A 27,500-nucleotide genomic window follows, 5' to 3' on the forward strand; every position below is an offset into this window, starting at 1 on the left:
CTGCCTGTCTTCAGTCAGTTCACTTTTTTAAGCTGTTTCATTTAGACGTTTCTAGGTTGAAAATCTATGAATACTGCAGTTTGGAAGTCAATTCTTAAGATTTTTTAGGGTTTCAGCAGTTACAATACAAACCAAATAACAATAATAACTTTTATTTATATAGCGCTTTTCAGTGACCCAAAGACGCTGAACATAGTAAAAAAGGGGGGGTATTTACAGACAGGGGGGACAACACGTACAATACACATTAATATACAGATAAAATGAACAAGACAGAAGAAGTAGAGAGAAAAAGATGGGGATGTAACAGGGGGTAGAAGAGTAGGCAATGGGGTAGAGGAGGCTAGGGGTAGGGGAGGTCATAGGCTTGGGTGAAGAGGTATGTTTTTAGGCGGGATTTGAATGTTGTGAGTGAGGGAGAGTGGCGGACAGGTTGGGGGAGGGAGTTCCAGAGTCGGGGTGCTGTTCGGGAGAATGCTCTGTCGCCAAAAGTTTTGAGTCGGGATGTTGGTGCAGTCAGGGTGAGAGAGGAGGAGGATCGGAGAGCTCGGGAGGGGCGGTGGGGGATGAGGAGGTCAGACAGGTAGGGGGGGGCAAGGTGGTGAAGAGCTTTGAAGGTGAGGAGGAGTATTTTAAAGTTTATGCGCTGCGTGATGGGGAGCCAGTGGAGAGAGCGGAGAACGGGGGTGATGTGATCACGGGACCGGGTGTGGGTGAGGAGGCGGGCAGCGGAGTTTTGGACCATTTGGAGTCTATGGAGGGAATGGGAGGAGATGCCAGTGAGGAGGGAGTGGCAGTAGTCGAGGCGGGAGGAGATGAAGGCATGGATGAGGGATTCAGCAGCGGGGAGGGTGAGGCAGTGTCGGATTTTGGCGATGCGGCGGAGGTGGAAGTATGAGGTCTTGACGATGTGGCTGACATGGGGAGTGAAGGAGAGGGTGGGGTCCATGATGACACCGAGATTGCGTACCAGGGTAGAGGGGGTGATGGTCGAGGTGTCGATGCTGAGTGAAAAGGGACCAGTTTTATTGAGAGTGGATTTGGTGCCAATGAGGAGGAGCTCTGTTTTGTCACTGTTCAGTTTGAGGAAGTTGAGAGTGAGCCATGATTTTATTGTAGAGATGCAGGTTTCGATGTGGCTGAGGGGAGGGTTTTGGGTGGATTTGGTGGTGAGGTATATCTGGGTGTCGTCAGCGTAGCAGTGAAAGTCCAGGTTGAGTTGGCGGAGGATGTGACCAAGGGGGAAGATGTAGCAGATGAAGAGGAGGGGGCCGAGGACTGAGCCCTGGGGGACCCCCTGCGTTACTGGGGAGAGGGTGGATGAGTGACCGGAGAGGGAAATGAACTCTTGCCTGTTGGTGAGGTAGGATGTGAGCCAGTCAAGTGCAGAGCCCTCAACACCCAGTTGGCGCAGCCTTTGTAGGAGGATGGAATGGTTTATAGTGTCAAAGGCTGCGCTGAGGTCTAGTAGTAACAGGATGTTGAGGGCCCCGGAGTCTGCAGAGGTGAGGAGATCGTTGAGTACTTTGACCAGGGCTGTTTCAGTGCTGTGAAGTGGGCGGAAGCCATATTGGAGGGGTTCATAGAGGTTGTTTGACTGGAGGTGGGTGTGAAGTTGGGCGGCGACGATGCGTTCCAGCGTTTTTGAGAGGAACGGCAGGTTGGAGATGGGGCGGTAGTTGGAGAGGTTGGCGGAGTCTAGGGTGGGTTTTTTGAGGATGGGGGTGATGGAGGCCAGTTTGTAGATGGAAGGAACATGGCCGAGGGACAAAGACTGGTTGAAGAGGGTGGTGAGATGGGGGATGAGAGCAGGGAGGCAGGCCTTGGTTAGAGTCGTTGGGAGGGGGTCGAGAGAGCAGATGGTGGTTTTGGAAGCGGTGATGAGGTCTATGATATGAGAGGAGTTAACAGAGGAGAAGGTGGTGAGGGGAGGGAAGGGTGGGTGGTCAGGGAGAGGGGGGGGGAGCAGGGGTGGGGGTGGTGATGGAGTTAATGGAGACGGCAGTCATGGAGCTGTTGATTTTGGAAATTTTGTCATTGAAGGCAAGGAGGAAAGAGTTGCAGAGGTCAGGGGAGGAGGGTGGAGTGATGTCCGGTGGCTGGAGCAGCTTGTTGACGGTGGAGAACAGGGTGCGAGGGCTCCGGTGGGAGCTGTTGATGAGGGTGGAGAGGTGGGCAGATTTGGCGGCTTGGAGAGCGTCACGGTAGGAGGAGATGTGTAATTTGAAAGCTTCGGCGTGGACGGTGAGGCGGGTTCTTTTGAGGAGTCGTTCGAGTTGGCGGCCAGTCTGCTTCATGGTGCGGAGTTCAGGGGTGTACCAGGGGGCGGGGTTGATGTATGAGACGGAGGAGGTTTTCCAGGGGGCTAGGGAGTCAAGGGAGTCGGAGAGGGTGGTGTTGAGCATGACATTGCGGTAGGTGATGGTGCGTTTTTTGGGGTTGTGGGGCGAGGGTAGTGGGGCGGAGAAAAGGATGCAGAGATGATCAGAGAGTGGGAAGGGGAGGGGGTGGGGCTTAGATATGGGTAGGAGAGAGGAACAGACTAAGTCCAGAGTGTGGCCTTTGGTATGGGTGGGGAAGTCAATATGTTGGGTGAGATGGAAGCAGTCCAGGAGAGAGAGGAAGTCGGATGTCAGTGGGGCGTTGGGGCAGTCGATGTGGATGTTGAAGTCACCAGTGAGTAGGAGGCGGGCAGAGAGAGAGGATGCGATGGTGAGGAGTTCAGACAATTCAGTGAGGAAAGAGGGGTGGGGCTTTGGGGGACGATAGATCAGGATAGCGGTGATAGAGTTGGGGAGGGAGAAGGCGAGGTATTCAAATGATGAGATGGATGGAAGGTTGAGGTTCAGTTCAGTGATGGATGTAGATTTTTTATGAATAACAGCAAGACCTCCCCCACGCCCGGAGAGGCGGGGTTTGGCAGTGTAAGTGTAGTTGGAGGGAGTGGCTTGGTTGAGAGCATAGAAGTCCAGGGGCTGTTGCCATGTTTCACAGAGGAGAAGCAGATCAATGTTATTGTCCAGTAGCAGTTCAGATATAACAGGTGATTTGTTGGCGAGGGAGCGGCAGTTCAGCAGTGCAAGGGAGATGGGTGGGGGCGCGGAGATGGATGGGGGCGCAGGGGTGGGGGGGCGGAGGTTGCTGAGGTTGACAGTGCGGCAGGTGGGGGTGACGGGGGGGCGAAAACTAGTCCAGAGTGAGGGGATAGGTGAGCCGTCGTTGGAGTGTTGGTTATGGGAGAGACCAGAGCCCCTGTGGATGTAGCGGGGCCGGCGAAGGATCCCAGCTGAGCTAGCTGCAGAGGCAGCAGCAGCTGGGAGACGGTGGTTATGGTTGAGGAGGTGAAGGTCAGCAGCGGTGTAGGTGAGTAGGCGAGAAGTTGGTGGAGCGGTGGCCTGGAGGCGCGGGAGTGATAGTCCGAGGAGGAGATGGAACGTAGCAGCAGATGAGAGTAATCCAGTTAGTATGTTGGCGGTGGCTAGAAGCTGGTTAACTAGAAGCTGGTGGGCAGAGAGTTGTGAAAAAGCAGCAGTGGACCGGGTGTTGAAGCTGGTGGAGTGAGTGGCGTTGGTTGCCCCAGACCTTGTCTGCACGGCAGGGAGGCCCCGCGATACCATGACGGGACTCAGCAGGTGTTAAGCCAGCTGTTAGCTGGCGGCTAGGGCAGTAGATAGTCCAGGAGTGAGGGAGGAGATGAGCGATGGACGGTGCAGTAATGTCCGATGAAGTTAAGGAACAGGGATGTAGACAGAAGACAACACAGAGACGCGGGAACAAAACAAAACAATGGAAACGACTAACAAAACAAAGACGTTGGGACAGAAGCGGCAGTCCACATACCAGACGCCGGCGTTGCTCTAGCCCAATCAAGACGCATTTGAGTCCAGTTTTATGACCAGATCGCCCCCGTCTGTGGAGCGGGAAAGCAGAGAAACGGGGCTGTACCTTGGTTGTATGGGGCTGCTTTTCTCCGGGTGGAGCCGGTGCCCCGTGGCTGGGGCCACACCTTCGCCCAGGTACAGACCTCCGGGGCGGCGGGTGCGGGAGCGCGGAGGCGGTGTTCGGGCGTGGAAACGCCGGTGCAGCGGAGGAGAAGCGGTGCCGCGTGCGGCTCGTGGCGGTGCGTGCCGCTCGTGGTGGAGCCGGTGATCGGACACGGAAACGCCGGTGCAGCGGAGGAGAAGCGGCGCCGCTTTTACTACCTGAAAAAAACAGTATAACATGTCTTATATAATAGTTAGTTCTTATTACAACTGTATTACGTGGTGCAGTGCATTATATATAGACAGTTATTGAGTTATAAATGATCACAATCAGCTTATGCATCACAAAATATTTCCACCTACATAACATTCTAGTGGTCTTGTTTACACTTCATAACTGAAACGTCACATTTAATTGTTGCAGAACAAGATGGGGACGCTGGGGATTAAACACTTAACATCTCTGCTTGTCTTTTTTAGGTTATTACACGCACATCTCCACTCTGGCCGACGTACAGGAGAACGTCATGGAGTATCTGCACGTGCTCAGTCGACCTATGGTCATCAACCACAACCACGACATCATCTGGACCGAGGCCTACATGGACACTGTGGTGAGTTCATGACCTCCACAGTCATGTTATTCTTCACATTCACCAGTGTTTATGGTACGTGGTCATCCACATGGTCATTTTCATCTGTGTCTGTAACATCTTTGCATTTCAATCTCCCATCATCCTCCTGGCCCCGCCTCCATCTTTTAACAGCTTCCCAACACAAAGGAGGTAATTATAATGATTAAACATGATAGTTTTAATAGTGAGGCTAGTTTGTATTTGCTTCTAGCTTAGCACACTGTCAATCACAGACCCAGACTCTTTTTTATTGTGTTGGAAAAGCTTATAGTCTTGACTGGGGATGTCAAGAGTGTTCAGTTAAAAAAAATAGTAATCATGATTATTTTAGTTCAATTCCTACTAAAGTAAACCTGAATGTGAAACGCGTCACATTGAATTTTACTTAATAATTGAGAAAGTTAGACTGGAGGAATTGTGATCTATTACGCAATCTGAATAAGAGAAAATGTATTATTTTACTGTCGTTTAGTCATGGCGTCAATAATCGTGAATCATCGTTAAATCATGTGGTTTCTCCTCACAATAACCGTAAGACTACAATTCCACATTGTGACATCCCTACTCTACGGACCAGGCTTCTTTTTGAATAGACTTCAGAAAACTCACGCTGCATTTCTCTTGTTTGTCAGCTCTTCAGCACAAAGGCTCAGAGTCTGCTGCTGATGACGTCTGTGGCCATGCCTGTCTTCAGCAAAAAGAAGGAGACGGTCTGTAAAAGCAACACTCAAAACTCTTCATATTCAGGCACTGCTTGTTTAATATGTGGCCCTGTGTCTGCAGTTGTCCCATGGGATCCTGTTAGGCGTCGTGGGCACTGATATCCCACTGCAGGAGGTCATGAAGCTGGTGCCCAGATACATGGTGCGGACTACAAACTATATTTGATCTTTATTAAGGATGCGTGTGTCTTATACTGCACAGATACATCAAATCTGACTATCCAGATTCATCTACGTCATTTACAGTATACAGCACATTTATGATCCATTAGTCCTCATTTAAAACAATACAATTAGTAATATTAAATAAGGGCTAATGTATCAATTTATTAAAGTAAAACCACTCAAATAAATACAATAAAAATAAATAAAACACAATTTATGAGGTGTTAAAATCCAGTCCAATTTAATCCAACTTTATTTGTATGGCACGTTTTATAGACAATTTTTTCTCAAAGTGGAGGGCCCGCGCGCTTCAGAGTCTTGGCAACATGAGATTGTTATAAAAAACATACTATAAAATCTTAATATCACCAGGAGTCTAGTGCAAAGATGCAAGAATGATCTTTTTTTGCTTCGTTAGTGTGAAAGTGCATGTTATAATGAAAATTTGACAATATTTTGGCTTTTCTACACATCACAAATTTGCTAAATATTTTCATGAGAGATAATTCATGTTATAGATTTATTTACTATGATTATATTAGTTACATTCACTCTGATGTTTTTGCTCCCTCCCTGTGGAACAAAACACAGATTTTGAATCAAACAATTTTATGCCTTTAAATGACTTTTAATGATCACTGCTCAAGAACTACCTGCAATTCTATCTCATATTGTATTTATGAATGTGTTTTTGTGTCATGGTTAATTTTATTGAATGTTTTATGTTTAGTATCCTATGTTTGTTTGTCATTTATTTTGTGTTGTGTTTTAACCCACGAAAAAGAGAACATTTCTCATTGGGGTTTTCCTGTATAAATAATTCAAATGAATGAATGTTCAGCTGCATATACCCTGGATATTGTGTTCACTACAGTATATTTCATCAGTTGTTAAGTTTCTTTTCTCTAAACAATGTGGTCACTTCTCTGTTTGTCTGTTTTGGTTGCTTTTGTCATTTAGTTTCTCATCCATTGTCAGAATCCCTGTAGTAACGTGTTTCTCTCCTCTAAGCTTGGACCTCATGGTTACGCCTTCCTCATCACCAACAATGGCTACATCCTGGCTCATCCTGACCTTCGACCTTTGGTGAGGTTACACATTATTTTCCCAACCTTTTTACACCACAGCAGTGAACAAAGGCTTCAAGTGATTTACTCCTGTTTCTGCTTAAAGCCAGGGCAGATGTCCTGAAGGGTACATTAGGAGCTGGTATTAAATATTGATGTGGGTTCAGTATTTCACTATTAAAAGCATCTCCTCTGTGTGGCAGTACAAAGACGGCAAGAAACTGAAGCCCAAGCCTAATTACAACAGTGTGGACCTGTCTGAGGTGGAGTGGGAGGACACTGACGAGCTGGTGAGGACGCACAGAGGACTTTCAAGGGCTTTTAATGACATTATGATGTTTTTTCTCATCATTAGCTTACTCAGGGTTTTAATCCTGCAATGACCTGCTTTTGAGGAGTTAGATTTGACAGATTTGTGAACAATATTTGACAAATGCGTGTCTTATGTGTATGTAGAAACTGATTGACATGTCCATTGACTTGACCTGTTCAAAACTTCAGAACTGATTGTCATGATAACTGTTGATGTTTTTATTTTTGAAAGTTGCACATTTTAGAACCCTACATATTTGACTCATTTTACATTTAATCATAAACTCAATAGTGATGTCAGCGGAGATGGGGGGTAGGTGAAAACAGAAATTTTAAGGAAGGAAGATTAAAAGCTCATTAAAGTTGATTTGTCCCCTTGCTCAATATGTCTACTGAACACATTTCTTTTATAGTTAATATCAATGCAGTCGCTTCATAGAAGTACAGATTTAGTTTCCATTGGATCAAAGTGATAAACAGTATGCAGCAGTACAGTATGTGTATCATTAAGAAGCTAATAGATTTAGCATCCACCATCTTTCTCCTTGTAGCTGCGGACAGCGATGGTGAGAGGAGACACTGGCAGCCTCACTCTGAACATCAGAGCGTCTGTGGATAAAGGGGTACTGGCATTCTTACATCTTTGTGTTTAACACTTGTGAATCATCTTGTACTTACTTACTGTCTTGTCTCACAGAGAAGGCCCTTGTACTTAGTCAATAACTACTTCTACACAAATATTGATGACACTCCGTTCAGGTAAATCTACTTTTTGTAGTAGTTTCGTCAAGTATTATATTGACTAAATTTCAGTTGTACTGAACCTTTTTCTACGATGGAACACTCCTGGACAAAAGAGGGACTACACCGACATTGACTAAATTTCAATGTTACGTTTGGGGTGTAACTCTTTTTTTTCTGTCCTACGGTTTGACACGCCTTTGTAGCAAAATATAAACAAATACAAACTTTTCTACAACTGTTCTCTTTTAGGTGTAACCCTTTTAATTTGAAATATTTGAATGTGTTGTGATGTGACATCTCCTGTCACACTGCAGCTCATTGACAAAAAATCTGCCTTTCAAAAAATGAATCATACATTACTTATTTATTTTATTTATTTTATTTATTTTATTTATTTTATTTATTTTATTTATTTTATTTATTTTATTTATTTTATTTATTTTATTTATTTATTCACACAGCAGGACATTAAACAGGTGCACAGTCAAAGTTTTTCAGAAAAGTGAAAATGTATCAATAATAATAATATTTTAACCCTTTACTTAACCCTTGAACTCCAGAGCCTGTCCTGGTGCATAAAAGACAAATCAGCCCCTTGTGTGTTTTGTGTAACTGTCTTTTTAATTGTTGTTTCTAAATATTAGGATACTTTTATTTTTGATCACTAGGGGGCACTGTTTTACGTACGCATGTTTGTTTTCTGTCAGTTTTGGCATGGCGCTGACTCAGGGCCACGGCAGTCTCATGTTTATGGGAAATGTCTCTGTGGAAGAAGGTATGAATATAGATCATTTATTTTCCTACCCAAAACAGCTATTATTAATGATGATTGTTTTATAGGTTTACACGACCTCACTTCTCCAGACCTGAGTATTGCCACTGAATGGTAGGTCTCCCACTGTTGAGAAGTATTGAAGACATGTGTGATGAGAGGGGCCAGTGTTAGTATTTTAAACAAGGAATTTACTCAAAAACCACTGGGGAGTAACCTGGAAAATAAAATGACTAAACAGAGAGAAAAGCTCTTTTTATACGTTTTTTTTTTATTTAGCAAATTACATTTTTCCTTTTATACATTTGTGAATAATGTTGTCTTATAATTAAGCAAACTGTGAAACAAAAACAAAGCAGTTTAATCCTGTCATGCGTACACTCTATAATACAATGAAAGTCAATGAGAAAGTATTCCAAGTATTCAGAATACAGTTCTCAGAATAGGTTACAAAATACACATTTTTGCAGATATTCAGTATTCTGTACATAAATACTTTTTCAAAGTATTCTTCCACTCAATATGTAGTAATTCATGGATGCCATATGCAGAAACATTTTATGCCATTTCAGCATATTCATTAGACTTTACTGTCCTATTTTCCCTCAGGACGTACTGTGAGACTGACATTGACCCCGCCCACAGGAAGTTCTCCCAGCTTCAGGCTGCCATTCGTTACCTGCTGGGCCTGGAGCCCGACCTGGAGTGTGAGGAGCACTCCATGTGTCCTCCCTGTGTCCTCCCTGTGTCCTCCCTGTCTCCTCCCTGTCTCCTCCCTGTCTCCTCCCTGTGTCCTCCCTGTGTCCTCCCTGTCTCCTCCCTGTGTCCTCCCTGTCTCCTCCCTGTGTCCTCCCTGTGCCCTCCCTGTCTCCTCCCTGTGTCCTCCCTGTCTCCTCCCTGTGTCCTCCCTGTGTCCTCCCTGTCTCCTCCCTGTCTCCTCCCTGTGCCCTCCCTGTCTCCTCCCTGTCTCCTCCCTGTCTCCTCCCTGTGCCCTCCCTGTGCCCTCCCTGTCTCCTCCCTGTCTCCTCCCTGTCTCCTCTCTGTCTCCTCCCTGTTTCCTCCCTGTGCCCTCCCTGTGTCCTCCCTGTCTCCTCCCTGTGCCCTCCCTGTCTCCTCCCTGTGCCCTCCCTGTGCCCTCCCTGTCTCCTCCCTGTCTCCTCCCTGTCTCCTCTCTGTCTCCTCCCTGTTTCCTCCCTGTGCCCTCCCTGTGTCCTCCCTGTCTCCTCCCTGTGCCCTCCCTGTCTCCTCCCTGTGCCCTCCCTGTCTCCTCCCTGTGTCCTCCCTGTGTCCTCCCTGTGTCCTCCCTGTCTCCTCCCGTTTCCTCCCTGTGCCCTCCCTGTGTCCTCCCTGTCTCCTCCCTGTGCCCTCCCTGTCTCCTCCCTGTGCCCTCCCTGTCTCCTCCCTGTGTCCTCCCTGTGTCCTCCCTGTGTCCTCCCTGTGTCCTCCCTGTGTCCTCCCTGTCTCCTCCCTGTGCCCTCCCTGTGCCCTCCCTGTCTCCTCCCTGTCTCCTCCCTGTGCCCTCCCTGTCTCCTCCCTGTCTCCTCCCTGTTTCCTCCCTGTGCCCTCCCTGTGTCCTCCCTGTCTCCTCCCTGTGCCCTCCCTGTCTCCTCCCTGTCTCCTCCCTGTCTCCTCCCTGTGCCCTCCCTGTCTCCTCCCTGTGTCCTCCCTGTCTCCTCCCGTTTCCTCCCTGTGCCCTCCCTGTGTCCTCCCTGTCTCCTCCCTGTGCCCTCCCTGTCTCCTCCCTGTGCCCTCCCTGTCTCCTCCCTGTGTCCTCCCTGTGTCCTCCCTGTGTCCTCCCTGTGTCCTCCCTGTCTCCTCCCTGTGCCCTCCCTGTGCCCTCCCTGTCTCCTCCCTGTCTCCTCCCTGTGCCCTCCCTGTCTCCTCCCTGTCTCCTCCCTGTTTCCTCCCTGTGCCCTCCCTGTGTCCTCCCTGTCTCCTCCCTGTGCCCTCCCTGTCTCCTCCCTGTCTCCTCCCTGTTTCCTCCCTGTGCCCTCCCTGTGTCCTCCCTGTTTCCTCCCTGTGCCCTCCCTGTGTCCTCCCTGTCTCCTCCCTGTCTCCTCCCTGTCTCCTCCCTGTCTCCTCCCTGTGTCCTCCCTGTCTCCTCCCTGTGTCCTCCCTGTCTCCTCCCTGTCTCCTCCCTGTGTCCTCCCTGTGTTGATGGCTCCTCTACTCTGTCCTGTAGGTGACGAGGTGCTGTTGTCCCAGCTCTTGTTCGATGCTGTGGTCACTGCTCCTCTTGAGGCGTACTGGAACGCTCTCATGCTCAATGACAGGTCAGATCCAACACTTTCTGCTGAACTTTCTGCATTTGTTGTGAAATTGTCGTCATCCTCTCCAATTAATAATATTTTGCATATTGGCTAAAAAGAAAATAAAGAAGTTGGAATTAAGTTAATTTTACTATTGTTATTTGATGAATAATCAAAGGTTTAATTTAGAATAAGTTTGTAGAAGATCTTAATCTTTATTGGTTCAAGGCACAGTTCAAGAACAGCAAGTGAACAGAAACATGCAACGATAATAAAGAAACAAGATGAATAACTAAAACATTTATTTAAATCTAACGCAGACTGTGCAGGTAGAACTAAACCATAAGGCTTCAACTTATTGTATTATGTATTATGTATTATGTATTATGGATCTGGCTATGATTTTGTTCAGTGCAGCATATGGACAACATTAAACGTAAAGTGACTTCAGTGAATTGTGCCAGAGATAATTCAAAGTAGATACTTGTACTTGACTGGACAATACATGAAATCATGCCATTGGTGACCTAAATACTGTTATGAAAGAATGAGCCTCTGATAAGTAAGACGTATCCTAATGGTTTATTTACTAAATGTACCATATTGCAACATAATGCTGGAGTCTGGGTCTCTTCATTTGGTTCCATTAAGGCTTAAAACGACCCACATTTTATGCAACTTATCTTTTGTCTGCGTTTTGTTTAGAGTGGAGCCGGGGATCGAGACTGCCTTTCTGGGGACACGCTCGGGACTGTCCAGACTGGTGAGATACGCAGGCATCGAGACCAGAGTGGCCAAGTATGACTAAACACCTTAGCTTTCGCCTGATGTCCATCCATGTGCTTTGTTACTTCACACACAAACATGTCTGTGACAGGAGGTTCCTGACAGCGGGCGACAAGGACAACCTGTTCACCATAGACCACTTCCCTCTGTGGTACCGCCTGGCCGTGGAAAACACTCCAGGAAGCTTCTTCTACTATTCCGTCAATGACAAAGGTCGGGCCAATTCTTCTTCCTCTTTACATTTAAGCTCTACAGACACGGAACATGTTAAGAGGAGAGGCGGGACATACAGCATAGCACAAATCAAATGCATCCGGAAAGATTGTTTTGAGGAAATGGTAAACATTTTGAAAGATTGAGTTTTATTTTCCACATCACCCACCTCTGATCTTGAGTTAGATCAGATTTAGAAAGGTCTTTTGACTCAACGCTTTGAATAAATTGGCAAAACAAAATCATAAAATAGTCACATAAATTGTACCAAACAGGTTCAAAATGAGTTAGAATCTTCCAGAGTCTTTCCATTAAAGTGTTTTGTCTCTGGTTTGTTTGCAGGAGTGAAGTACATCGTAGCAACGACCTCGGTGACAGTGTCTTCTGGAGGAAAGACTGCCATGGCTGGAGGTGAGTTTTTACTACGCTGAATATTTATGTTCACACTACTTTATAACCAATGGAAACTAAATGTCCAAGATATACTGAGCAGCTTCCACTCAGGTATTTTAGTTCTTAAGCCATCGGTCCATCGTGATACTGAACATTCTGCAGGTTTTATTTTGTCTCTGTCGTTATGAAAAAATATTGTCTGATTTTCCATTTTGGCTTTGACTGTTACTTCCACTGCTGACATGATTCATTCTGTTTATGCTGCTGAAGCTGCTTTTGGGCCAAATGTGTCTTGGATTTGCTCTTCCTGTCCATGTTCTTACCTTAGTTGCTAACTTTGAGAAATGTCGACATGCTAAACCTTTATGGAGCAGTCGTGATGCATTTTTGAGTTGGATTATAGCAATGCGTTCATAGCCTCTTGTATATGGCCGGGACATCCTCATGTGCGTGACAGTTGCTTAGTGGCACAGTAGTGACCTTTAACAATCCCCAGTGTGAGGTTGTGGGTTTGAATCCTGATGTGACCAGTTTGAGTAAAGTCTGCTTTATGTTGGGGTTCTATGAATTATCTTTATGACATTTATGCCCAGAGTACAATATGTTCCACCTCATACGCCGTTTTCAAAGTGCACATAGACGTATTTCTGCTGCTACATAAAAGCAAATAAGCAACTATACACTTCAAAAAGACTGATTGAAAAATGTACATTAAATTAAATGATGAAAACGCATGGATGTTCAAAAAGAAAATGTCTCACTTAGATAAATAAAAAGGTTTATTCTTATTTGCATCATCATAACAGTCCTTAAATTCAGATTTACAGTATTTGATGTGCTTTTCTTTGACAATATAAACAAAGCAATTCAAGATACACATCCACAAGTTAGAGTTGTATGGCTCTTTCCTTAAATCAACCTTTTTCTATGTTTTTTACTTGTAATATATGATAGCTTCTTAACAGGTTTCTATTGAGCTGCATAGTTTGTGTTGTATTCAAAGCCGCTGTAGCTCCAGGCCTGTCCTCTAGGTGGCAGCACAGCACTAGTTTTAAGCTCGATACTGCATTGGTTTGGCAGCTGAAGCAAACAGATTTCCTTTATTAATGAAAGCATCGGGGTAATAAACAGTGAATCAAATGTGAATGAAACAACTCCATATGCAACAGAAACAGAAACATGTACTTTTAACCAGAGGTGGGTAGAGTAGCCAAATACTGTTCTCAAATTGTACATAAATATTTCACTTTTTAAGATAAGAAAAATGCCTACAGTCAGAGAGTTTTCATATTCTCATCTGTGGTGTATGTGGAGTATTGAGTACTTGTTAAAGTAATAAGTCAAGACATAATCCATTTTAAAAGCAATTATAAGGAAGAAGTCTTTGTAAGATAAGGGTGAAAAACTGAAAATATGACATTGTTGGTTCATGCAAACATTCTGTTGTTGGGTAGTTGCAGTTCTGTACATTTTGGACCTTTTTATGACTATGAATTATTGGTTTGTACATATGCAATCAACACTGAAGATTATTATGTAAAGACACCAGACCTTAAGATAATCACTTTTAACCCTCTGACACCCCAATATTTTAAGTATCGTTTGTACCCTTTCGGTCACAAATGGTTCCCAACACACAAATGTGCTATGAAATAGGACTAAATGAATATTTTTTTCTTCTTTCAAAGTTTTTGTCAACTCGTCCTCTCTCCAAATATGTAGTGACATTTTAAAACCTTTGAGAACTTTTAAGATGTGGGCCATTGTGTCTGCAAAAGTCACCCTTTTTTGACGTCAAAAACACGAAATATGGACTTATTTATTTTTTTATTAAAAAGTGGATTATTTGAGTTCATGTTATTACCCCCATTAATATTAAATTAATTCATACCAACATAGATTTAGGTGCATTATTGTATATTGCACAGCAGCAGATTGTCTTATGTGTATATAGTGGCTTTACTATAGAGACATACAATGAAATAATACTATAATTTACTAAGAGAAATACTTGTCTTAAGATACAGAATTGTTTTATTTGTGTAATATATTCACAAGATGTGAATTAATAAAAAAGCTAATTGATTAGAACAATCTTGAACAAGCAGCAGAGTCTGTGCAGGTCCTGGAGGAACACGCAGCAGCAGATCCTCATGTGTGAGGGAGGCCAGTGGGGGATTACATATTGTTATGAAATCATTTGTTGAATTTTCTTACAAATATTATCATTCTGATTTACAATTTATGTTTTAAAATTTATACAAATCTAAATTCAGTCTTGTATGAACTCATCCAGGGTTGAGGACAGACACAAATATCCAGTGGTAAACTAATGTGAGTAATGTATTTGTTTCACAATAATTACATTATATAAATATGAGCTTGTTTCACTGTAGATAGAGAATGTGTAGTTTACCTACAGAATATGATGTTTTATGCTGATCTGTCAGACATGGCCCTTGATCTAAGCTCTCAGAAGCCCCTCTTCAGGGGCCGTGTCTGTGGGAGGCTCAGGCTCATGTTATGGAGCTAACGTGACCAACAGGTTTATTTCAATCTGACTTTTGCAGTTTTCTCTCCCGGTCTGACTGGTCATCTCTGCTGCTGGACTCTAAATGACCTGTTCAGAATCTCACCCAAACCAATGGTTTAGAACACAAATACATTTTGCAAAAGAAAACCAATGAAATTAAAGGATTTGATTTGAATTTAAATAAAGTATAAATAATAAATTGACAGCCAGATTCAAAGTTCTGGATCAAAGGAGCAGAAAGAGTCTTTGAACAGTTTTTACTGAAGACCGTTTTGATTTTACACCTATACTCAGGTTTAGTTTCAAGTTTACTTCACACAAAGATATTACATTTTGGATTATGGGGCATCATGTATAAAATGTGTACAACAATTATAGGCTAGCCCCAATCACACATACACAGGACAGCTTCACAGTGACTTCCATAGAAAAGACCATAAAGGGCTAACTCATTATTCCATTTTCAACCCAAAAGCTTAGGTTGAGATGGTATTTCACCATATCACATTATATTATGCTATATTACAGCAGGCTGAAAAAGTGAGTTTACAATGGGGCACGTTCACACGGACGCCAACGTTGTAGCACAGAAATGGGAGGGGCCAAGTGAGATCTGAAGTTGCCATTTTAAAATTTGATCAAAATTAACATTTTGTGTGGATTCTCATGTTTTTCACTGCATTATAATCCATTATATTTCAACAGTGAGTCTGCAAATGTACACAAAGGGTCTCTATGGGTATCAGAGGGTTAAAGGTTCTTCCTACTCCTTCTGAGCATCATGAACTCCATAGTGTATTATGATGTATCCAGTTTTAATTTTTTTGTACAATCAATATATGGAATATAAATGAAACCTTGAACAAAAAAAAGTACTTGACCCATTTTTGCTTTTAAATTTTGGCTGCATATGGTCAGAAAACCTAAACAAACCCTTAGTAAAGGGAAATCACATGCCAAACAGCAGCTTGTCCGCACTCCGAGATGCGGCACTGGGAATTAGAATGCACAGAGCACACATACATTAAAGCGGCCTCTGCAGTCTACCCTTGTCTTTGAAGAGAGTCTGCCCCATTAGAAGTACAACTACTACAGCGTTATCTCGGCACCACGGGGCATTCATCTCCAGATTACTGCCTTTAAACTTGTTCTTGTCCCACCAACAATCTCGCCTCTGTCTGTCTCAGGGCAATTCAAACACAAGGGATTATTGCAGTGAAGAGGTGAGGGAATATTAAAGCTACTAAACTGTGCACAGAGCATTGTCTACTGTTCCTACTGTTATGTTTAGTCACACTTTAAGTTTGGGAAGCAGACGGGACAAGGAGGGAAGTTTAGCCAGAAAAATGCAATTTACCAAACGTTTCAGATAGAGTTTGAAAAAGCTTATAAAAGGATGTGCATGAATGGTTAAGTCAGTTTAAGATTGCATACGTCTTTACTCAAAATAATGCACTACACTTCAGATGCAGAACTGTATTTTTTATTTTATTTCTTGCTCTTAATACTTGTCCTTGTCAAAATGTGCAACAATCACCCACTGAAGGCCTGGCAGCTTTGGGAGTAAAATTATTATTATTTTTTAAAGGGAAGCAAGTGTAAATGGAAGACTAATAATATTAACGTGAAACAAATACTCGATACTCATTAGTTGGAACAAATGCCAGAACAGTATGGTTGTACATATAATGAAAATAAACCATGCTACACACCTCATGTCTCCTTAAAGTCTTGAACCACATAATAATAATAATGCAATAAAAAATAAAATTAAGACAAGGGATGTGTGTGGTCAAAACGAATTATAAACTTATTTTGCTCATTAACTTGAACGTTACAATTGAGCAATAAATTAGTGAAAAAAAAACACATTGCTCTATGATAATGTTGATATCTATTCCAGCTACAGTGGTACAGCCAGTGCACACATTCAGTGCAAATTTTGCCAGCCCCAAGCCTAGATAAGTATAGAGTTGCATTGAAAGGCATCCGACATAAAACCTCTGCCAAACCAATATGCAAATTACTGTGCACTATTGTTGTCAATGCAAGAAGGAACAAGGCAGAAGGAAAGATTGATACAGTCTAATACTAGCCCTATATCGGGATAAAGCTGGGACACACTCACATGTCCCACTGTTAGAAGACACCAAGGGCCTGGATTGTCTTTTTGAAAACCGATTTGTCAGAAGCTGCTGATCCTGTATCCATGCACAAGGCCAGAGGCATCTTTCTGCAGCGACTCATCGGGAGAATTGGGCGACATTTGCCCGTCTTCCAAATCCGTATCGGCCCCCAACTCCGCCATGAGCGGCTGCCCCCTGTTCTTCACCTCCTTCTGGTACCGCGCCATCAACGAGGCGTAGACGCAGCCGTACGTGGCCGCCACCACCATCATGATGCACACCGTACCGCACACGACCCCCGCTATGACCTGCGTCCCGTGGGCTCGCCGCACGCTGGCGGGACGGTAGCGCTGGCGGACGCAATCCTCGTTGCTCTGGATGCGCCCGGGGGGGCAGGGCGGCCTGGTGGCGGCGGGGACGTCTTTGGGGGCCTTGGCCGGTTTGCTCGGCTCTTGGCGCAGGCAGTAGCTGAACATTTCGGCCGGGACGCTGCGGATGTCTCGGCCTTTGAGATTCCCCGGGAGACTGCAGCGCATCGAGTCCACCTGCCCGTCTATTAAAGCACACAGAAGAACGGAGCAGAATAAATTAGAGTTGACAAAAGGAGGAAGCAAGAGCAGACGACAGGGATTAGAAGGACATGGAAGTCATTATATTCTTAGATGTCTGTGCTCAGGATACAGTCGACAGGCAGAGCAAAGATTAATTATTAGTATTATAACAGTTTTGAGGTGTTTGAAATGGTGACTTCGGTGTATACTTTCTAAAGGCAGATAGGTAGTTCTCAGTTATGTTTACCCAAGTACACATACGTACTTAATCCTACTTGAGTGATATTTTTGCCCTGAAATATCAGTACTCTTTCTCTAGTAAGTTTTTGGTTACTCTTTCCACTGTGAGTAAGTCTACACGTGACAAAAGCTTTATGCAATAACGTTAAATTATTTTGGGGTCTGTTCTTTTAGATAAACAGATTTTTTTATTAGCCCATTTAATGTTTTGTCCACTTTAAATTATAATTTAAGGTGTTGCCTCCATACAGTTACAATCACTCTTACTTGATTAATAGTTTCCCCTTATACTTTTTTGTACTCTTGCTTGGGTCATCACACTACTTTGTGCATATACTTCAATAATAAACAGACCGCAGGCCGGAGCACGGCACGATTGCTCATGGGCGAGCCCACGGACGACTAACGTGTACGAGCTGAACTGTCATGTGCGCTGATGTTTCTCACAAGAGGAAAAAAGGTGAATAAACTCTGCTCCAAATATCACTGCTGCAGATCTGCGTTTACTTTATAATGAATAAGAACTGTGGCCAGTAATAGAAGATGGCAGAGCGAGCATTATGGGCATTATATCTGCCTCAGTATATTGAAGGTATTTAAAGCCGCTCGGGTTATTTTCTCCGCTACAGTGTCAGCATTTGGTGACATGTAAATAAATAGTCCTACATGATTACATCTGGCCATACTCTGTTTGTTTGTGCAGGTGAGTGTGCATCAGAGACAAGTTTGCATAATATCTGCCTGTCAAAGTGGCTCTACATACATCAGGAATATCATTAAGCTGTCACTTCTAACTGTATGGGATGTACTCAAAAGTTGATGGGATAGCATCAGTAGCAGTCGAAATTGACAGGTTAAATCTATGGATGTTAAATGACTCTGAGCATCACCACGTCTACTCTTCCTGCAGGTCTGTAGGGTGTTCCCCGTACATACCGTACAACATTAACATTAAAGTAAAATATTGACAAAACATGTTACGTTAAAACTACCATTATTACACATGTAGTCTTTACATAATGATGTGTCTCCTTCACCCACCTCTGTAAATGAGCCACTCCATCCAGTGCTTAAAATCCCTCAGTTTGCAGTCACAGACCCAGGCGTTTCCACTGACTTGCAGCTGTTGTAGCCTCACCAGGGGCTCAAACGTAGCTCTGTCCAGGGACGTGAGCCTGTTTCCGGCTAAAGACAACCAGGCCAGCCCCTGTAGCCGGTCCAGCAGGCCTTTGGGCAGCCACAGTAACCCATTCAACGACAAGTCCAGCCCTTGTAGCCTCAACAACCCCCTGAAAACCTCCTTACTTATCCCAATAATGCCATGACTTTGATTCAGTCCATAAAAAATCTGTAAATTGTTCAAGCGGCCAGGCGTGGTTTGACCGCCGAGGTAGTTCCCAGACAGATTCACCCATCTTAAATTCGTCAGACTGGAAAATACTCCCCCATAAAGGATTGAAAAATGATTGTTAGATAGATCCAGGACTTCCAGAGAGCTGAGGTTGGACAGTTCAGAGTGACTCAGAGAGGAGAGGTTGTTTTGGGAGAGGTGCAGCACACGTAGGTCCTGGTCCAGGAGGGGCGTGATGGGGGTCAGAGACACAAGGCCCACCCCAGTGCAGTTTGTGGCATTACCGGAACAGATGCAGACTCCGGGACACCCATGAACCGGGCCGAACAGAGAGAGGAGCGCCAAGACTGCAGAGGAGAGGGCGGTACAAGCTGGAACGAAACAGAATAAACATATGAAAGGATGAAAATTACAACCTTTTATTACAAATTAAACTGTGTTCTCCAACTGTTAATCAAATTAAATATTGTGTTGTCATCTAAAAAGTATAATCGGGATTAAACTCTAAAACTAGTTACACAAATGTATTATATTTTTCCAGACGATACTAATAGTTGTCTTACTGTCTACAATTTATATGATTGTGTAAACATACAGCCACCGCTTTAGCTTTATTGCTCTTCTATTTCTACTTTAACTCTGTAGTCTATTTAAAAAGACACATAGTGCACTGAGACTGGGAATTGGATCGATTCAAATGTTGTTGTTCTGTATCCAGCACTGATTATATATTATAGGTATATTGTAAGGTTAATACGCAATAGAACCTTGTCACTCGTATAACAAATGATCAGGTTGAACATTTGTGGATTGGACTCACCCAGAGCGTCCGTACGCACAGGTCCATAGTACAGGATCTTCATGTCTGTCACATGGACTCGGCCCACTGTCTTCTCTCTGGGCTTCCTCACGCCAACCTCCACTTGGCAAGAACATCCTGGCAAACACAACAGATAGACACAAAACATGCTGGATTACCCATTATTATTTCAGAAACCAGAGATTTTAATCTTTTACAAACAAAATCAAATCCAAAGATTCGGTTTCAAGATAGCTTTTTAATATTCTCTCTTCCATTCTGGCTTCAGCGCCTAGAGACGCACATGTAAATTTGAATCCTTATCTGACCTAGCTGAGTCATTGCAGGGATAAAATCAGTGGCAAGAATTTGTTTTTATTTCATGTATATATAGATAGATTGTATATATAGGATACTGGAGTCTATATGTACTAACTTTAGTTACAGTAACTATAGGTACATGCATAAGTACACAGGAACATTAGTGTCTTGACAAAAACAAATTCACACGTCATTTTTAAGACAATTAAATGTTCAATAATTTACTACCGGTTGTTCCCATTAGGAGTCGCGGGGGCCAATCCCAGTGACTTTGGGCCTCAGGAGGGGTACATCCTGGACAGGGGCCAACTCGTCGCAGGGTTACACTTACACTTACACCGTATTCATTATTTAAGGGGAGTTTTGAGAGACTGATGCTCACAGTAATATAGGAAAAACAGAAACAAGGTTGCAAAGCTTTTTATCAGCTCTCCACAGTCTACTTTTAACTATCAGTTGTACTTTTAACTTCTTGTGTTCATTAGTAGCAATACTATGAGAAAAAGACTGCTTGGAATGGTAACGAGGCAATAAGAGACATTTTATTATTGTAGTTGGCCGGTTTAAGCAATCATCCCTCAGAATCAAACCTACAACTGTCAAAAGGGCAAACCACTCAAAGCACGGCTTGTATTTACAACAGCCCCATTCCCATCCTAGTCATAATTGCAATCCTGTATCATCATTCATTGTTTGTACATAGTTTGTTCTCTATGCGTTTCCGTATTTTTCCTGATCCTTGGACTCAAATCAAATCCTCCTCCTGTTTCTCTGCCTCTCACTCGCCTTAAAAAACTGCATGAACAACTCAATATGTGAGATTAAAAGCAGTGCATATAGATTAAACCATCAAGGGCTTATTTCAGTGCAAAACCAATGGACTGTATATTGGCTTTAAGGGCTGTAATTCACATAGCAATTTGTTTGGCCTCAATCCCGTCCGTTCTGTGGCTCCTTTTCTTTGATAAAGCACTCATGCAGCTCAAGCTAAAATGAAGAAATTATGTATTTTTAACCACCAACACCGGAGAAAAGTCAATGCCAACTCATGTCCTCGAAACTCCCACACAGTAGTCCACAAAACGGAGCAGCCACAGCCTCATTTCACACATTAAACAGGACAAATGCTTTTACACTTTGGAGCTAATAAAACAAAAGAATTCAACAAAGTCAAACGTCATCACTATAGCATTTGAAAACAAAATAACATGGCACATTGGCATAGCATAATGCTAACTATTGGTTATAGTTTTGGTAAGATTGGGGTTATGATATGACTTGTATGCAGCGCAACACTTTGCCATTATTCATTCCAAACCAATTCCAAAGTCACTCCAAACAAGATGTCAAGCTTTTTCTGGCCAGGGGCAGACTGAGGGAAGGGAGGCTGCCATTCTGGTGGGTATCTTAAACCAAGGATACAATGACATCTTGTACTTAATTGAAGCAGGTTGGCAACCTTCATATGAACAGAACACAAAAAGCCTAAGGTACATTTACTTACAAAGCATCGAAACGCACCAGATGGAGAAATTGTTTGCCTGGGCTTTCTTAAAAGGGCTAATTGAACATTCAATTTGGGCATTCAATCTGTGATAATAGCGCAAAGAGGCTAAACAGACATGTTTTATCATTGCACATCATTACAGCTTTGTGTTTCACTGACATCACTGGCTTATGATTATTAAACACATCTCATTGAGGCCAGTCACTTGTTGAACGCTTGTTGTGTTTGCATTAATCGCTCTGAATTTCCACCACGCTGAACACCTCGTCCAGTATTCACACGTAATCACACTTTGACACCCGTTCTATTCGCCCGAAATGGCGCGTCATGCCTCATTTGCGCCACGCTGCTTTGGTCACGCGTCAACGCACCTCTGCTTAGGGTTAGTGTAGAAAACATTTGTGCAATCACATTCAATGTGTCTACAGCTTTAGGCCACCACCACTCAGCATACTGATACTCACAATGGAGTTTAGGAACTATGAAATACCTGCAGTTTTTGTTTAATACTTTCAAAATTGACTAAAATTCCTGTTTTCTTGTTCCTAAAAAATCAACAAAAATGTTCACTGGTGCCAAATTTCAAGAGCTGTAGTCGACTAATGACATTCTTGGGTGTGTGTAGACCTGATCTGTGCATGGATCAGTCGACTAAAAGGGGCATGATCACTCAAAACTATGTTCCGAGCAGGCATCTGACTAAAACTGCACTTTACACAACATAACAACTATACAAGCACAATGACTTCAAATGTAAAAAGACAGAATGAACTCCAGCTTACTCACTCACACCACGGCTTCTCCTTTCTGCTGTTGTGCTTCCAATAATCCAAATAAAGTAATTGGTCGACTAATCAAAATATCAAAATCAATCGACTAAAGACTAACGGACTCTCTTACCAACTAATATTATGAAGACAATCTAATCTATGTGCCCCCGAGAGACTGTAACTCGCTGCAACGATAATATGGGATCATGTTTTTGAATGAGCAGATGTTGCTTTTCGCTGAATTAACTATAATGCCAGTGTCAAGTGTTGCCAATTTTCACTCTTCATGAATCAATCTCAAATGGAGCTTGAATTCTCTCTTAATTACGCTCTTTGTCTCCTCTTCCACTCTCTATTTAGCTCAGCGCTTCTCGTGTGACAGTTGAGACCAGTGGAGGGGAAGCGCCTGGTAGAAAGAGAGCTTTAGGGGGACAGAGGAGCCTTGTCACTCCATCACTGACAGCTGCCAAAAACACTCCGCCTCAGGATCTAAACCCTCTGTGGCAGGTCTATCCTTTGTTTAAGTTGTAACCTCAAGGATGCCACTCACTCCACTGTGGATGGCGAGATGCGGGGAGCTGCCTTCGGGCCACAAATGACTTTATGAAATGCCAAGAATTACAATGCAGAGAGAGTAAGGTGGATGTATAGAGAGGGGACAGTGTGACTGAGAATAAGGGATGGAGTTCGCCTCAACACTACAAACACTTAGGTAAAACAAAAGATTTGGAAAGTTATAACCTGGGTTGAAGGAGATAGACCAGGGGTGTACAAACTTTTTTCACCAAGGGCGCATTTTGAAACTTAAACGGGGCAGAGGGCCACAAACAACTTGACAATGTCGAATTTGTTGAATGACAAGTGAATCATTCGAAATTTTGCATTTGATGTAATTGTGATGAGCCTCCACACCTTTACTTAGACCTAGAACAGTAATATTTGGTTGGTATAACATTAATATGCCTGAATTTTCCCAATTTCACAGTAAAAAGTACTAGTTTTCATTGTTTGGGCCAATATAGCAGGAAGCTGGAGGGCCAACAAAAATTGATCTGAGGGCCGCATTTGGCCCCCGGGCCCTAGTCTGGACATGCCTGAGATAGACTTTAAACTTTTTCAAACATGTTTGCCAATAAAAGCCTGAAAAAAGTTGGTTGCTAATGTTGCTAATGACATTACAAGGTGGACTGGAACATTTCTAGCTCTGGAAAGTTTGACGGCCTAAAATGGCAGTATTATTTTAACATGCATGAATGAAACAAGTTGCTTTAACTGCCTTACATTGTAACTAGGAGACATATCAAACGTTTTGAGATCGTAAATATGCATTCCTTCAGTCTAGTGCTAAACTGTTGCTTGGAATCAGTTGTGCCACTTGAGGCTTGTTGTTACTGTCAGCGTTACGTTTGAAAGTGTTTTATATCTCCTTTCTCTATACCAGGACCTCAGACAACGTGGAAACCACAGGTCCCACCAGGTGCCATTTGGTTTTGTAACATTAGTTTTGCCTCATTGCAGATATAGTGTAAAAGCAGCTCTTACGGTCAAAATAAGACCGCTGTATGCCGCCTGCATCTAATATTAAAGCGTTTTATCCTCTGAGAACCAGGAAGTACTGATAGCATGCTAGCTGTTGTCAGTCTAATGTTGTGAAATGTGCTTGTAAAATGTTCATATTTTAAAATGAACTAGTTTGTTTTTTCATATTTAAAAACATATTAAAAACAAAAACTGGTACGTCCTGTTCTCTGCTGCGGGCCCCTTTTCACAGCAGCAGATCTTCATACAATTCTGTTTCCATTAAAGATAAAACACTAATATTTTAATCTAGATTTAAAAATAGGATGAAAAGTTATTGAGACACCTGTTTCCTCTGGACTGATGCTGCTCCAGCTGTAACCGCATCACGACAACCAACAGAACCTTTCCTAAGTGGATGAACCGCGACCTCTGAACCCCGGCGCCTGCCTTCAACAGGGGGGATTCGGGCACAGAAATAATTTCACTTTTTGCATAAATCCTGCACCAGTGAAAGTCTGATTTCTTGCACACATGCAGCCTACAGCTCAGAGCCAAAGCGAACTCCGGGTCGCTCTGTCAGCTTGTGTTATCGAAGGCTGGAGTTGCTTCAGGACGATTTTCCACGAGGCACTAACTCACTCCTTATTCACGTGTCTCCTTCACCTTTCTTCTTGGTCAAACTTGCAGACAGTTGCCTATTTTAAGGATGTACTCTATGTCACAAACAAACTTAGTCAAATCCTCTCAGGTGTGCTGTCACTGTGTTTCTTTTCTGGTGAAAGGGTGCCAGCTGCTTGTCTCCATGTTATTGCTTTGCCTGGATAATTGTATCTTGCATTTATTCAATACAGTCGTGACAGCATTGCTAATGTGAGAAGTTATATAGTGCACCTTTAAGTTCCAAGTGTATGTGTTTTGCCCAGGGACACAACTGCTTCTCAAGCAGTATTTGATCCTGCAACCTTCTGGTTGGAAGTCAAGTGATTTAACAACTGTGGCACTGCCTTCCACTGGTGTGTGACATTAAGAGGGATTGGCTCTATGAAAAGTTACTGGACCGTTGTATTTCTAACATTGATTTTGTGTATCAATGTTGTTTGCGGAGGCCACCTGTTGGTATTGATTTACCTCACCATGGGCTTCTTTTGTAGCAAAAGGCTTCAAATTAGTGGTGTTTGAGTTGTTTGTTGTAGTGAAAGAGCGTTGCTTTTTAAGATAAGGTAAAATTATCTTAGTTATCTTGTAAATGTGTTTATCAGTCATATTAGTAAAATATCCATATTTATGTATCTGTTTTAAAGTAAGAATGCATGTTGTTTGAGAAATTCCATTTCCCCCAAATTGCTTTGCCCTACTATGGACTTTATCAGCTATTTCTATGCTGAGCTCATGACTTCTTCTGCAACAGCTTGTCAAATGCACCATCAGCCAGATTAGAGCCCCCCACTCAGCATCAGCACAGATTAAATCTGAGGTTTCAATCCCCGGACGGGACAGGCACCTCTCTGTGAGTCCAGATGGTGCTGGAACAACTGGCCCAAGACAACCAGCTTTGCATTTACAGCATATGATCCCTGTATGTAAATGTTGTGTCATTCACATCTGCTGCACTGAACCTGCCTCATATGTTATCAGGGCTTTGAGAATGGAGACTAACTACTAACCTCTTTATGGAAGTGGGACCGCTTTGGCTGGAATGTAGTACAGTACAATAAGCCCAGTATGGCATTAAACACACCCATCTCCATAGAGTCAAGCTGCGCTAAAATTAAAGCTGTTTATTTATTTTATTAGTGTTGTAAATAAATGAAAACCAAATGGACATATTCAGTGTCATACTGTGGAAACTCTGACATGGAGAAAACCAGAACATTTACAGGAGCATCTCTAAAAAGGCCTCTAAACCTCATTACATTCCCACACCAAAATGACATGCATATATGCATGATAGTACGAGGGAAAAAGCATTCAACAATTCATCAAGCTATTTGCTACTTGCTATATTGCCAACAAGTCTTTAGTTTGCCATAGCAGTAGAGCTGCAACCGCTGTAACTAAGAGTGTTATTATTATTAAGATTATAAGAGTTATTTCTGAATTACCGGTATCTGCTTTTATTATTATATTTATGTGCCTAATCTGTGTTGCGACACTGGAATTCACCCATTGTAGGACAAATAAAGGTTATTTTATCTTATATGAACTAAAAATGATTTTACCAATCGACTCTTCAGTCATTATTGTCTTTATTATTTCTATTGGAGACGATTGGAGACTTTTTAAATATATCATCAACCAAATAAAGGTTGAGTAACTCAAGACTTCTAGATAGAGAATATTTACTAATAAAGTATATAATTGATGAGAATCTGAAATACTTCATTCTGGTATTTCCGTATGTGTTTTAGACGCTGTACAGGCCTTATAACAATTAGAATGATCAAAATATGACTCACATATTTTCATAGTCAACTTGTCATGATTTGTTGATTAATGGATCCAAAACAAAAATGACATCTTTGGAGTGGGAAAAAGTCATGATTAACCACAGCCGTTTGTTTGATCCCAGCTCCTGCCAGTGCATGCCATCATTGTGCCCTTGAGCAGAACACTTCACCCGCCTCGCATAAGCATGAAAGTGGTTAGAGAGTTATTAGCCGTGGTCTGATTGGTTTAACAGATTGGTAACCATGTTTTCATCCAGACTTAACGACAAATGCAATGTAAAACAACTCGATCCTATAGAGCAATGTATAGTTTTTACCTTTGTGGCAATGAGCTATGAATATATATTTTTGTCTCTTGAAGTGCTCCCATACTCCAGTGTTCTCATGTCTTTTTTCAGTGCATGGTCTAGTTCTCTGCTGTTTTTTTGGGGTCCGGAGCGTGGCGTCCTGCTGCAGCCTAATGGGCCCTGACAGACAGGCTCCCCCCGTGGCTGCACTCTCCCTCCACAGAACCGGCTCAGCACCAGCCCATACAAAAGGCCAGGCACATTGCAGCTCAAACAATAACAAAGTATAGGCTATGCTGCACAACGCACAGTACAAAACACACTCCACACTCTTATTGTATAGATAATGGGGATGACTTGGATGAAAGAGTTATTATGTCTGCTGTGTTTGATGAAGAGGAGCACAACGTTTAACTGTAAATGCTATTGGAAGAATTTACAGAGGGAATAACTCTTTTTTATTGGTTTCAGTTTCCTGTTTATAGATTTAGCATTTTTTGCCCATTCAACATATTTAATATTGATTTGGATTGTTATTTACCATGATAACAGGCCCAGTTTCTCATCAACCATTCATTATTTGCTTTCCAACTACACAGTTTCTATGTAACTTTTCTATTGTAGGTGTCTCCATGGAGCTCTTATTTCTTTGCAGAGATTTTGTCATGATATGGATTTTAACGTAACTATTGACCTGTAATGTGGATTAATACTGTACTGTGGAACATGAATAATAGCTCACTTAACAGCCTTTTCTGACTTGATTTTCTTAATTAATTCAAGCTTGAGAAAGAAGTTGATCTGAAATACTTTTATACATTTAGAAACTTTTTTAATGTGGTCAAATTTGAATTGTTGGTCGGCTGATTGGTGAGTTCAAGGTTGTAGTCTTTTTGCATTTTAATGACACAACAATACATTTGAGATCTTAGCAAACAATACATGTCAGAATATACTTTATTGATAAAACTTGTGTTGAACGCTTTTGAAAACAAGTTGAATAGGT

General features: G+C 42.8%; 2 protein-coding genes across 3 annotated transcripts in view; one reads left to right on the forward strand and one right to left on the reverse strand.

Annotated features, from left to right (window-relative positions):
• The window catches only part of LOC140348660 (voltage-dependent calcium channel subunit alpha-2/delta-4-like), a 101,301-nt gene that overhangs the window by 29,909 nt on the left and 43,892 nt on the right, over positions 1-27,500 (forward strand). Inside the window, exons 13-26 of the mRNA XM_072434675.1 lie at positions 4,464-4,597; positions 5,251-5,328; positions 5,402-5,482; positions 6,517-6,591; positions 6,776-6,862; positions 7,436-7,507; positions 7,582-7,643; positions 8,336-8,403; positions 8,469-8,514; positions 9,010-9,107; positions 10,583-10,673; positions 11,355-11,447; positions 11,527-11,648; positions 11,991-12,059. Of these exons, the coding sequence (XP_072290776.1) occupies positions 4,464-4,597; positions 5,251-5,328; positions 5,402-5,482; positions 6,517-6,591; positions 6,776-6,862; positions 7,436-7,507; positions 7,582-7,643; positions 8,336-8,403; positions 8,469-8,514; positions 9,010-9,107; positions 10,583-10,673; positions 11,355-11,447; positions 11,527-11,648; positions 11,991-12,059 (1,176 nt within the window). The remainder of the gene's footprint in view (positions 1-4,463; positions 4,598-5,250; positions 5,329-5,401; positions 5,483-6,516; positions 6,592-6,775; positions 6,863-7,435; positions 7,508-7,581; positions 7,644-8,335; positions 8,404-8,468; positions 8,515-9,009; positions 9,108-10,582; positions 10,674-11,354; positions 11,448-11,526; positions 11,649-11,990; positions 12,060-27,500) is intronic.
• Positions 16,469-27,500, reverse strand: part of LOC140348664 (uncharacterized) — an 11,796-nt gene continuing 764 nt past the window's right edge. For both annotated transcript variants that reach the window (XM_072434680.1, XM_072434679.1), the window contains exons 2-4: positions 19,663-19,779; positions 18,533-19,213; positions 16,469-17,253 (exon numbers count right to left, since the gene is read on the reverse strand). In XM_072434680.1, the coding sequence (XP_072290781.1) occupies positions 16,760-17,253; positions 18,533-19,213; positions 19,663-19,705 (1,218 nt within the window). In that variant the 5' untranslated portion in view covers positions 19,706-19,779 and the 3' untranslated portion in view covers positions 16,469-16,759. The remainder of the gene's footprint in view (positions 17,254-18,532; positions 19,214-19,662; positions 19,780-27,500) is intronic.

Source organism: Eucyclogobius newberryi, unplaced genomic scaffold, assembly GCF_026437365.1.
Source record: "Eucyclogobius newberryi isolate DKJ021-1_F unplaced genomic scaffold, fEucNew1.0.hap1 SCAF_7, whole genome shotgun sequence".
NCBI lineage: Eukaryota > Metazoa > Chordata > Actinopteri > Gobiiformes > Gobiidae > Eucyclogobius > Eucyclogobius newberryi.